General features: G+C 41.3%; 1 protein-coding gene across 1 annotated transcript in view; it reads left to right on the forward strand.

Annotated features, from left to right (window-relative positions):
- FNBP1L (formin binding protein 1 like) overlaps nt 1–11,290 on the forward strand; it is a 363,084-nt gene extending 351,794 nt beyond the window's left edge. The window contains exon 15 of the mRNA XM_053694034.1: nt 10,737–11,290. Within this exon, the coding sequence (XP_053550009.1) occupies nt 10,737–10,744 (8 nt within the window). The 3' untranslated portion in view covers nt 10,745–11,290. The remainder of the gene's footprint in view (nt 1–10,736) is intronic.
- Nucleotides 11,291–11,822: the final 532 nt, after the last annotated feature.

Raw genomic sequence — 11,822 nt, forward strand, 5'->3', positions numbered from 1 at the left:
AAATACATTTTTTTTGGGTTAAGTGTCCCTTTAAGTCAACATCTGAGATGGATTGTGTGTTAGAGGGGGGTATTAGGATCTGCTTTTATGATAGGTCTCCATGGATGCGAGCTTTTGTGCGTACGTATCTAAGTTTTTGGTTTTTAGGAAGTGAAATTCTTCCAGAGAGAGAGTGCGGTTGCATTCTTGTAGCCATTGTGGTAATGAGGGAAATTTTGTCTGTTTTCCAATTTCTGGCCAGGGGAATTTTAAAACTGTTACTTAGGATGTTAAAGAAAGTTTTTGTTGGTGTAGACCAGGGGTGTCAAACTTATTTTAGTCGCGGGCCATTTTCCATACAAGTACAACTCACGTGGGCCGCACACTACCTACATATCTTGTCATTGCTAAACAGTGCAGTGGCATTTGCTATAACTGTATACATTTCAAAAGATTGTGTAACTCCTAATTAACTTACTCTGGCTTGAGGAAATGTGTTCTAATGCTTTTAAGAAGGTGAGACACACGCTCCACCTGCGACCCACTGTTTATAATAGTGATAGACATACCTGTTGTACATAATATAAAATAAATTCATAGAAATATATATAAAGTATGTGATTTTAGTTAAAGAGAAAATGATGGAAAGGAATGGACAGAAATGATGTGGGAAATCAGTGCTACCATAGTAATGAACTGCATGTGTTAAAGAAATCATTATGCACTTATCTGTCTTTCTCCAACATAGGTGTGTCCGGTCCACGGCGTCATCCTTACTTGTGGGATATTCTCTTCCCCAACAGGAAATGGCAAAGAGCCCAGCAAAGCTGGTCACATGATCCCTCCTAGGCTCCGCCTACCCCAGTCATTCTCTTTGCCGTTGTACAGGCAACATCTCCACGGAGATGGCTTAGAGTTTTTTAGTGTTTAACTGTAGTTTTTATTATTCAATCAAGAGTTTGTTATTTTGAAATAGTGCTGGTATGTACTATTTACTCAGAAACAGAAAAGAGATGAAGATTTCTGTTTGTATGAGGAAAATGATTTTAGCAACCGTCACTAAAATCCATGGCTGTTCCACACAGGACTGTTGAGAGCAATTAACTTCAGTTGGGGGAACAGTGAGCAGTCTCTTGCTGCTTGAGGTATGACACATTCTAACAAGACGATGTAATGCTGGAAGCTGTCATTTTCCCTATGGGATCCGGTAAGCCATGTTTATTAAGATCGTAAATAAGGGCTTCACAAGGGCTTATTAAGACTGTAGACTTTTTCTGGGCTAAATCGATTCATTATTAACACATATTTAGCCTTGAGGAATCATTTAATCTGGGTTTTTTGATATAATAATATCGGCAGGCACTGTTTTTAGACACCTTATTCTTTAGGGGCTTTCCCAAATCATAGGCAGAGCCTCATTTTCGCGCCGGTGTTGCGCACTTGTTTTTGAGAGGCATGACATGCAGTCGCATGTGAGAGGAGCTCTGATACTTAGAAAAGACTTTCTGAAGGCGTCATTTGGTATTGTATTCCCCTTTGGGCTTGGTTGGGTCTCAGCAAAGCAGATACCAGGGACTGTAAAGGGGTTAAAGCTTCCAAATTTGGTGTGCAATACTTTTAAGGCTTTAAGACACACTGGTGAAAATTTGGTGAATTTTGAACAATTCCTTCATGTTTTTTCGCAATTGCAGTAATAAAGTGTGTTCAGTTTAAAATTTAAAGTGACAGTAACGGTTTTATTTTAAAACGTTTTTTGTACTTTGTTATCAAGTTTATGCCTGTTTAACATGTCTGAACTACCAGATAGACTGTGTTCTGAATGTGGGGAAGCCAGAATTCCTATTCATTTAAATAAATGTGATTTATGTGACAATGACAATGATGCCCAAGATGATTCCTCAAGTGAGGGGAGTAAGCATGGTACTGCATCATTCCCTCCTTCGTCTACACGAGTCTTGCCCACTCAGGAGGCCCCTAGTACATCTAGCGCGCCAATACTCCTTACTATGCAACAATTAACGGCTGTAATGGATAATTCTGTCAAAAACATTTTAGCCAAAATGAACACTTATCAGCGTAAGCGCGACTGCTCTGTTTTAGATACTGAAGAGCATGACGACGCTGATAATAATGGTTCTGAAGGGCCCCTAACCCAGTCTGATGGGGCCAGGGAGGTTTTGTCTGAGGGAGAAATTACTGATTCAGGGAACATTTCTCAACAAGCTGAACCTGATGTGATTACGTTTAAATTTAAGTTGGAACATCTCCGCATTCTGCTTAAGGAGGTATTATCCACTCTGGATGATTGTGACAAGTTGGTCATCCCAGAGAAACTATGTAAAATGGACAAGTTCCTAGAGGTCCCGGGGCTCCCAGAAGCTTTTCCTATACCCAAGCGGGTGGCGGACATTGTTAATAAAGAATGGGAAAGGCCCGGTATTCCTTTCGTCCCTCCCCCCATATTTAAAAAATTGTTTCCTATGGTCGACCCCAGAAAGGACTTATGGCAGACAGTCCCCAAGGTCGAGGGAGCGGTTTCCACTTTAAACAAACGCACCACTATACCCATAGAGGATAGTTGTGCTTTCAAAGATCCTATGGATAAAAAATTAGAAGGTTTACTTAAAAAGATGTTTGTTCAGCAGGGTTACCTTCTACAACCAATTTCATGCATTGTCCCTGTAGCTACAGCCGCATGTTTCTGGTTCGATGAGCTGATAAAGGCGGTCGATAGTGATTCTCCTCCTTATGAGGAGATTATGGACAGAATCAATGCTCTCAAATTGGCTAATTCTTTCACCCTAGACGCCACTTTGCAATTGGCTAGGTTAGCGGCTAAGAATTCTGGGTTTGCTATTGTGGCGCGCAGAGCGCTTTGGTTGAAATCTTGGTCAGCTGATGCGTCTTCCAAGAACAAGCTACTTAACATTCCTTTCAAGGGGGAAAACGCTGTTTGGCCCTGACTTGAAAGAGATTATCTCTGATATCACTGGGGGTAAGGGCAACGTCCCTTCCTCAGGATCGGCCTTTCAAGGCAAAAAATAAACCTAATTTTCGTCCCTTTCGTAGAAACGGACCAGCCCAAAGTGCTACGTCCTCTAAGCAAGAGGGTAATACTTCTCAAGCCAAGCCAGCTTGGAGACCAATGCAAGGCTGGAACAAGGGTAAGCAGGCCAAGAAACCTGCCACTGCTACCAAGACAGCATGAAATGTTGGCCCCCGATCCGGGACCGGATCTGGTGGGGGCAGACTCTCTCTCTTCGCTCAGGCTTGGGCAAGAGATGTTCTGGATCCTTGGGCGCTAGAAATAGTCTCCCAAGGTTATCTTCTGGAATTCAAGGGGCTTCCCCCAAGGGGGAGGTTCCACAGGTCTCAGCCCATTGTGTAGAAGACCTGTTAAAAATGGGAGTGATTCATCCTGTTCCATTAAGAGAACAAGGGATGGGGTTCTACTCCAATCTGTTCATAGTTCCCAAAAAAGAGGGAACGTTCAGACCAATCTTAGATCTCAAGATCTTAAACAAGTTTCTCAAGGTTCCATCGTTCAAGATGGAAACCATTCGAACTATTCTTCCTTCCATCCAGGAAGGTCAATTCATGACCACAGTGGATTTAAAGGATGCGTATCTACATATTCCTATCCACAAGGAACATCATCGGTTCCTAAGGTTCGCATTCCTGGACAAGCATTACCAGTTCATGGCGCTTCCTTTCGGATTAGCCACTGCTCCAAGGATTTTCACAAAGGTACTAGGGTCCCTTCTAGCTGTGCTAAGACCAAGGGGCATTGCTGTAGTACCTTACTTGGACGACATTCTGATTCAAGCGTCGTCCCTTCCTCAAGCAAAGGCTCACACGGACATTGTCCTTGCCTTTCTCAGATCTCACGGATGGAAAGTGAACGTGGAAAAGAGTTCTCTATCTCCGTCAACAAGGGTTCCCTTCTTGGGAACAATAATAGACTCCTTAGAAATGAGGATTTTTCTGACAGAGGCCAGAAAAACAAAACTTCTAGACTCTTGTCGGATACTTCATTCCGTTCCTCTTCCTTCCATAGCGCAGTGCATGGAAGTGATCGGTTTGATGGTAGCGGCAATGGACATAGTTCCTTTTGCGCGCATTCATCTAAGACCATTACAACTGTGCATGCTCAGTCAGTGGAATGGGGACTATACAGACTTGTCTCCGAAGATACAAGTGAATCAGAGGACCAGAGACTCACTCCGTTGGTGGCTGTCCCTGGACAACCTGTCACAAGGGATGACATTCCGCAGACCAGAGTGGGTCATTGTCACGACCGACGCCAGTCTGATGGGCTGGGGCGCGGTCTGGGGATCCCTGAAAGCTCAGGGTCTTTGGTCTCGGGAAGAATCTCTTCTACCGATAAATATTCTGGAACTGAGAGCGATATTCAATGCTCTCAAGGCTTGGCCTCAGCTAGCGAGGGCCAAGTTCATACGGTTTCAGTCAGACACCATGACAACTGTTGCGTACATCAACCATCAGGGGGGAACAAGGAGTTCCCTAGCGATGGAAGAAGTGACCAAAATCATTCTATGGGCGGAGTCTCACTCCTGCCACCTGTCTGCTATCCACATCCCAGGAGTGGAAAATTGGGAAGCGGATTTTCTGAGTCGTCAGACATTGCATCCGGGGGAGTGGGAACTCCATCCGGAAATCTTTGCCCAAGTCACTCAGCTGTGGGGCATTCCAGACATGGATCTGATGGCCTCTCGTCAGAACTTCAAAGTTCCTTGCTACGGGTCCAGATCCAGGGATCCCAAGGCGGCTCTAGTGGATGCACTAGTAGCACCTTGGACCTTCAAACTAGCTTATGTGTTCCCGCCGTTTCCTCTCATCCCCAGGCTGGTAGCCAGGATCAATCAGGAGAGGGCGTCGGTGATCTTGATAGCTCCTGCGTGGCCACGCAGGACTTGTTATGCAGATCTGGTGAATATGTCATCGGCTCCACCTTGGAAGCTACCTTTGAGACGAGACCTTCTTGTTCAGGGTCCGTTCGAACATCCGAATCTGGTTTCACTCCAGCTGACTGCTTGGAGATTGAACGCTTGATCTTATCGAAGCGAGGGTTCTCAGATTCTGTTATCGATACTCTTGTTCAGGCCAGAAAGCCTGTAACTAGAAAGATTTACCACAAAATTTGGAAAAAATATATCTGTTGGTGTGAATCTAAAGGATTCCCTTGGGACAAGGTTAAGATTCCTAAGATTCTATCCTTCCTTCAAGAAGGATTGGAAAAAGGATTATCTGCAAGTTCCCTGAAGGGACAGATTTCTGCCTTGTCTGTGTTACTTCACAAAAAGCTGGCAGCTGTGCCAGATGTTCAAGCCTTTGTTCAGGCTCTGGTTAGAATTAAGCCTGTTTACAAACCTTTGACTCCTCCTTGGAGTCTCAACTTAGTTCTTTCAGTTCCTTCAGGGGGTTCCGTTTGAACCCTTACATTCCATTGATATTAAGTTATTATCTTGGAAAGTTTTGTTTTTAGTTGCAATTTCTTCTGCTAGAAGAGTTTCAGAATTATCTGCTCTGCAGTGTTCTCCTCCTTATCTGGTGTTCCATGCAGATAAGGTGGTTTTACGAACTAAACCTGGTTTTCTTCCAAAAGTTGTTTCTAACAAAAACATTAACCAGGAGATTATCGTACCTTCTCTGTGTCCGAAACCAGTTTCAAAGAAGGAACGTTTGTTGCACAATTTGGATGTTGTTCGCGCTCTAAAATTCTATTTAGATGCTACAAAGGATTTTAGACAAACATCTTCCTTGTTTGTTGTTTATTCCGGTAAAAGGAGAGGTCAAAAAGCAACTTCTACCTCTCTCTCTTTTTGGATTAAAAGCATCATCAGATTGGCTTACGAGACTGCCGGACGGCAGCCTCCCGAAAGAATCACAGCTCATTCCACTAGGGCTGTGGCTTCCACATGGGCCTTCAAGAACGAGGCTTCTGTTGATCAGATATGTAGGGCAGCGACTTGGTCTTCACTGCACACTTTTACCAAATTTTACAAGTTTGATACTTTTGCTTCTTCTGAGGCTATTTTTTGGGAGAAAGGTTTTGCAAGCCGTGGTGCCTTCCATTTAGGTGACCTGATTTGCTCCCTCCCTTCATCCGTGTCCTAAAGCTTTGGTATTGGTTCCCACAAGTAAGGATGACGCCGTGGACCGGACACACCTATGTTGGAGAAAACAGAATTTATGTTTACCTGATAAATTACTTTCTCCAACGGTGTGTCCGGTCCACGGCCCGCCCTGGTTTTTTTTAATCAGGTCTGATAATTTATTTTCTTTAACTACAGTCACCACGGTACCATATGGTTTCTCCTATGCAAATATTCCTCCTTAACGTCGGTCGAATGACTGGGGTAGGCGGAGCCTAGGAGGGATCATGTGACCAGCTTTGCTGGGCTCTTTGCCATTTCCTGTTGGGGAAGAGAATATCCCACAAGTAAGGATGACGCCGTGGACCGGACACACCGTTGGAGAAAGTAATTTATCAGGTAAACATAAATTCTGTTTTTTCTTTTTAATAACGTATGTTTTAATGTATGTGCATCCCTAACAGTAAGCGCACTCCCTCTTTAAGTAATAAGCATATTATAATTAATATTTTTCATGGAGGTGGCGTGGGCCGCACAAAATTAGGTTGAGGGCCGCATGAGGCCCGTGGGCCGCAAGTTTGACACCCCTGGTGTAGACCATTTTTTAGGGACTTTGTTAAAGAGCCATAAGCATGGATCTAATGGAATGTTATATTCTGGTATTTTACTCAATTTTTGTAAGATTTTTCCCCAGATATTCGTTACGTTTGGGCATTGCCACCATATATGAGGAAAACTTTTTTTTTTAACGCTCTATCTAAATCATGAACGAAAGAATTGGGGTTTTATGTCCCTGATGCACAATGTGTAGCAGCAACATGGAAGTGTTTTTATAACTTAAAGGGACATTAAACCCCAAAATTTTCTTTCATGATTCAGATAGAGCATGCAATTTTAACCCCTTAACGACCAACGACGTATGGGGTACGTCCTGCAAAAAAATGCAGTTAATGACCAAGGACGTACCCCGTACGTCGTTGGTCTTTGAAAGCAGTTGGAAGTGATCAGGATCGCTTCCACTGCTTTCATGTTATAGCAGTGATGCCTCGATATTGAGGCATCCTGCTATAACATTTTTTAGCCGTCCGATGCAGAGAGAGCCACCCTGTGGCCCTCTCTGCATCGGCCATCAATGGCTATGTTCGTTGGTGGGTGGGAGCTGATCCAGGGAGGCGGGGTGGGTGGCCATCGGTGGGAAGGGGGGCGGGGCTCGAGTGCGCGCGTCGTGCGCGGCGTGCTGCGCGCGTGCACGTGATCGCGGGTGCGCGCGGTGCGCGCGTGCGCGGATGTGCGCGCGCGGGAGTGGGAACCCTACACTATGGAACAAGTAAGGTGGGTACTTGGTGGGAGAGAGGGTGGGAAGTTGAACATTATAAATTCTAACGATCTGGGCGGGTGGGAGGTTGGGGGTTGAGGGGGGGCAGCTACACTACAGAAATAGTAGTTTTAAAATAATAAAATAAAAAAAATTGATAGAAAACATTTGATTTCAAACTGGGTACTGGCAGACAGCTGCCAGTACCCAATATGGCGCATAATAAGGCAGAGAGGGGGGTTAGAGAGCTGTTTGGGGGGGATCAGGGAGGTTGGGGGCTAAGGGGGGATCCTACAGAGCAGAATTATTATTATTTATTTTTTTTTAAATCCCCAAAAAACTCTTATTTTAGTACTGGCAGACTTACTGCCAGTACTTAAGATGGCGGGGACAATTGTGGGGTGGGGGAGGGAAGAGAGCTGTTTGGGAGGGATCAGGGGGTGTGATGTGTCATGTGGGAGGTTGATACCTACACTTAAGCTAAAATTAACCCTACAAGCTCCCTACAAGCTCCCTAATTAACCCCTTCAATGCTGGGCATTATACACGTGTGGTGCGCAACGGCATTTAGCTGCCTTCTAATTACCAAAAAGCAAAGCCAAAGCCATATATGTCTGCTATTTCTGAACAAAGGGGATCCCAGAGAAGCTTTTACAACAATTTATGCCATAATTGCACAAGCTGTTTGTAAATAATTTCAGTGAGAAACCTAAAATTGTGAAAAATGTAACGCTTTTTTTTTATTTGTTCGCATTTGGCGGTGAAATGGTGGCATGAAATATACCAAAATGGACCTAGATCAATACTTTGGGTTGTCTACTACATTATACTAAAGCTAAAATTAACCCTACAAGCTCCCTACAAGCTCCCTAATTAACCCCTTCAATGCTGGGCATAATACACGTGTGGTGCGCAGTGCATTTAGCGGGCTTCTAAATACCAAAAAGCAATGCCAAAGCCATATATGTCTGCTTTTTCTGAACAAAGGGGATCCCAGAGAAGCATTTACAACAATTTATGCCATAATTGCACAAGTTGTTTGTAAATAATTTCAGTGAGAAACCTAAAGTTTGTGAAACAATTTGTGAAAAAGTGAACAATTTTTTTTATTTGATCGCATTTGGTAGCGAGATGTTGCATGAAATATACTAAAATGGGCCTAGATCAATACTTTTGGGATGTCTTCTAAAAAAAAATATATACATTTCAAGGGATATTCAGGTATTCCTGAAAGATATCAGTGTCCCAATGTAACTAGCGCTAATTTTGAAAAAAGTGGTTTGGAAATAGCAAAGTGCTACTTGTATTTATTTCCCTATAACTTGCAAAAAAAAAGCAAAGAACATGTAAACATTGGGTATTTCTAAACTCAGGACAAAATTTAGAAACTATTTAGCATGGGTGTTTTTTTGGTGGTTGTAGATGTGTAACAGATTTTGGGGTTCAAAGTTAGAAAAAGTGTGTTTTTTTCCATTTTTTTCCTAATATTTTATAATTTTTTTATAGTAAATTATAAGATATGATGAAAATAATGGTATCTTTAGAAAGTCCATTTAATGGCGAGAAAAACGGTATATAATATGTGTGGGTACAGTAAATGAGTAAGAGGAAAATTACAGCTAAACACAAACACTGCAGAAATGTAAAAATAGCCTTGGTCCCAAACGGCAGAAAATGGAAAAGTGCTGTGGTCCTTAAGGGGTTAAACAACATTCCATTTTACTTCTATTAATGAATTTGCTTCATTCTTTAGATATCCTTTGTTGAAGAAATAGAGAGAATGAAGCAATTTAGATAATAGAAGTAAATTAGAAAGTTTAAAATTGCACACTTCCTAAATCATGAAAGAAAAAATATGTGGGTTTAGTGTCCCTTTAAAAGAGCATAGTGTACCTTAGTCTTGGTGCCCAACTCCGCCCCTTTTTTTTTGTGGCGTTATAGTGCAAATAATAAGGTTGTCTTCAGCTTATCAGGATGATGTTTAAAACAAACAAAACCTCTAAGATTAATCTTATGGCGCACGCACACCAATCATGCGCTGTGTCCTCTGAGGTCAGCACAAGGGGTATGTTAAAGAAGCTTTTACAAAAATAATAAATAAAATATAAATAAAAATCAAACCTACAACTGAAGTGGGACCCTTTCAGCATTCATTTATATTGCAGCATGTTCATTTTCTTTACTGTGCAGCCCAATTCTCAACAGTCACTTTTCAGCATTCTTAAAGTTTTATGGCAAATGGTTCGTTAGTGCTTAAAGGGACATTAAACTGTCTTATATATGCATAGACTATATCCACAATTAAGCACTGCATTGCAGAAGATGTGTCGTCAAAATACATTTTTATAAGCAAATTTAACTAAATTTGTGCTGTTTTGGGGCAGTCTATGAATACGCCCTTTGAAACCCCTCATATATTTGGTCCCAGCAAAACAGACCACGAGAGATGCAAAGCGCTTCTGTACACGTCTAACTGACACACATACGGAAAATGTCCGCACTGCAGTATAGAAAAAAAAAGCAGCGGCAGCAGCAATCCACCTCCCAGTAGGCCCAGCCTATTTGTAAGGGTGTTCCTTCAGTTTCTTTTAATACATTATCCCTTTAAGTATCCAGGACACACGACAGCCTTTGGGACAGAGGGGAAAAATGCTAGTAGTTTATAGTAAAAGCAAATAAAAGATGTACATAGCATATTTGTTTAATTTTACTGTGCTTAAACATTTTATTGGTGGTTTGTTTAAAGGGACAGTCTGCAATAAAAATGTTATTTTTAAAAATAGATAATCCCTTTATTACCCATTTTGCATAACCAACACAGTTATAATACACTTTTTATCTCTCTGATTAACTTGTATCTAAGCTTCTTCTGACAGCCCTGACCACATGACTTTTTATTTATTATCTATTGACTTGCATTTTTAGCCAATTAGTGCTGTGTTGTGCACAACTTCACAGGCGTGAGCACAATGTTATCTTTATGGCTCACATGAGCTAGCAGTCTCCTGTTGTGAAAAGCTGATAAAAAAGCATGTGATAAGAGGCTGTCTGTAGTGGCTTAGAAACAGGCAGAAATGTAGAGGTTTAAATGTTATAAAGTATATTTAATATAACAATGTTTTTGTGCAAAACTGGGAAGTAAAGGCGCTATCTATCTTTTTAAACAATAACAATTTTAGTGTAGACTGTCCTTTAACCATTCATTTTGAGTTTAATGTCCCTTTTCATGTAAAATTTGCTTTTTCAAATGAAACAAATGATCTGTCTTCTCTTTCTGAAATGCTTCGGTAACTGTCATCTTTTCTTTTTTTCCTCTCGGACTGCAGGTTCCTGAAGAGGGTATCTGGGAATCTAGGCGCGATGTTGAAGGCGGTTACATGAATCTTCTTAAAGGGGAGGGAATTAGGCCTAGGGCACACGTGTGAGAGCAGCAACATGCATGGTTGCATGATTACCTAAAAACCCATTGTCCACTAACTCCATAAATAACTTCCAGACACCCTCATCTGATATGATGCATATTCTGATTAACAGAAAATGCAGCACGTTTCCTACAGTTCATATTTCTATGTCGTTTCTAATTTCCGATCGCTGAAACCAACTTGCGAACATTATTAATAGCTGCACTAGTAATTAAACCTATATAGCTTTTATTATATAAATCCTAAAGTGTCTTAATTGTTGGTGTGATAAACCAATAAATAAAAAATAAAAAATATCCTGAATTAAATTATGATAAATACACCACAGCTATGTATAATATTCGCTAGAATGTTTCTTCTAGGGCTGGCAAGCCCTTGAGGGTTTAACTGGTGAATGTCTGTGTCATCTTTTTCTTTTCATCTGTAACTTTGCATGCCTAGACTTTTGTGTTGGTCTTTATAATATGCCTACTCTCTCCATATTGTTTTTTTTTTTTTTAAATCAAAACCACTATCACCAACTTTGTAACGTCTTTTTAGCGTTACCCATCTGTCATTTTGCTGCTATGACTGACCATCTCTTCCAATAACTTTCTTAGTATTACATTCCAGTTTATTTTTTTTTTATTATTTTTTTACATTAATGACATTTTATACGCCTGCAATTCTTTTTTCTTGCACGTTAACTCAAACCATTGCTGGTGTCAGAACTTTTTGAAATGTAGTTAAAAAGGATTACAACTCAAATCTGATGAAACATCTACAAAGAGAATTTGGCCAAAGACAGAAGATCTTCAACATTCTGTAGAACAAGTCGATTCCATTCAGAGTCTGCCTTAAAATTGGAGTGCCTAATAACGTTGATTGCCAATGCACCAATACAGCAACCCATTGGGCATTTTTTTGTTATGAATATGCTCAGTACAATGGAACTAAATGCTATCCTCACGGGAATCCTATTTATCATTGTAAAATTGTAAAACACCCACC

The sequence above is a fragment of the Bombina bombina genome, chromosome 10 (assembly GCF_027579735.1).
Source record: "Bombina bombina isolate aBomBom1 chromosome 10, aBomBom1.pri, whole genome shotgun sequence".
In the NCBI taxonomy this organism is placed as follows: domain Eukaryota; kingdom Metazoa; phylum Chordata; class Amphibia; order Anura; family Bombinatoridae; genus Bombina; species Bombina bombina.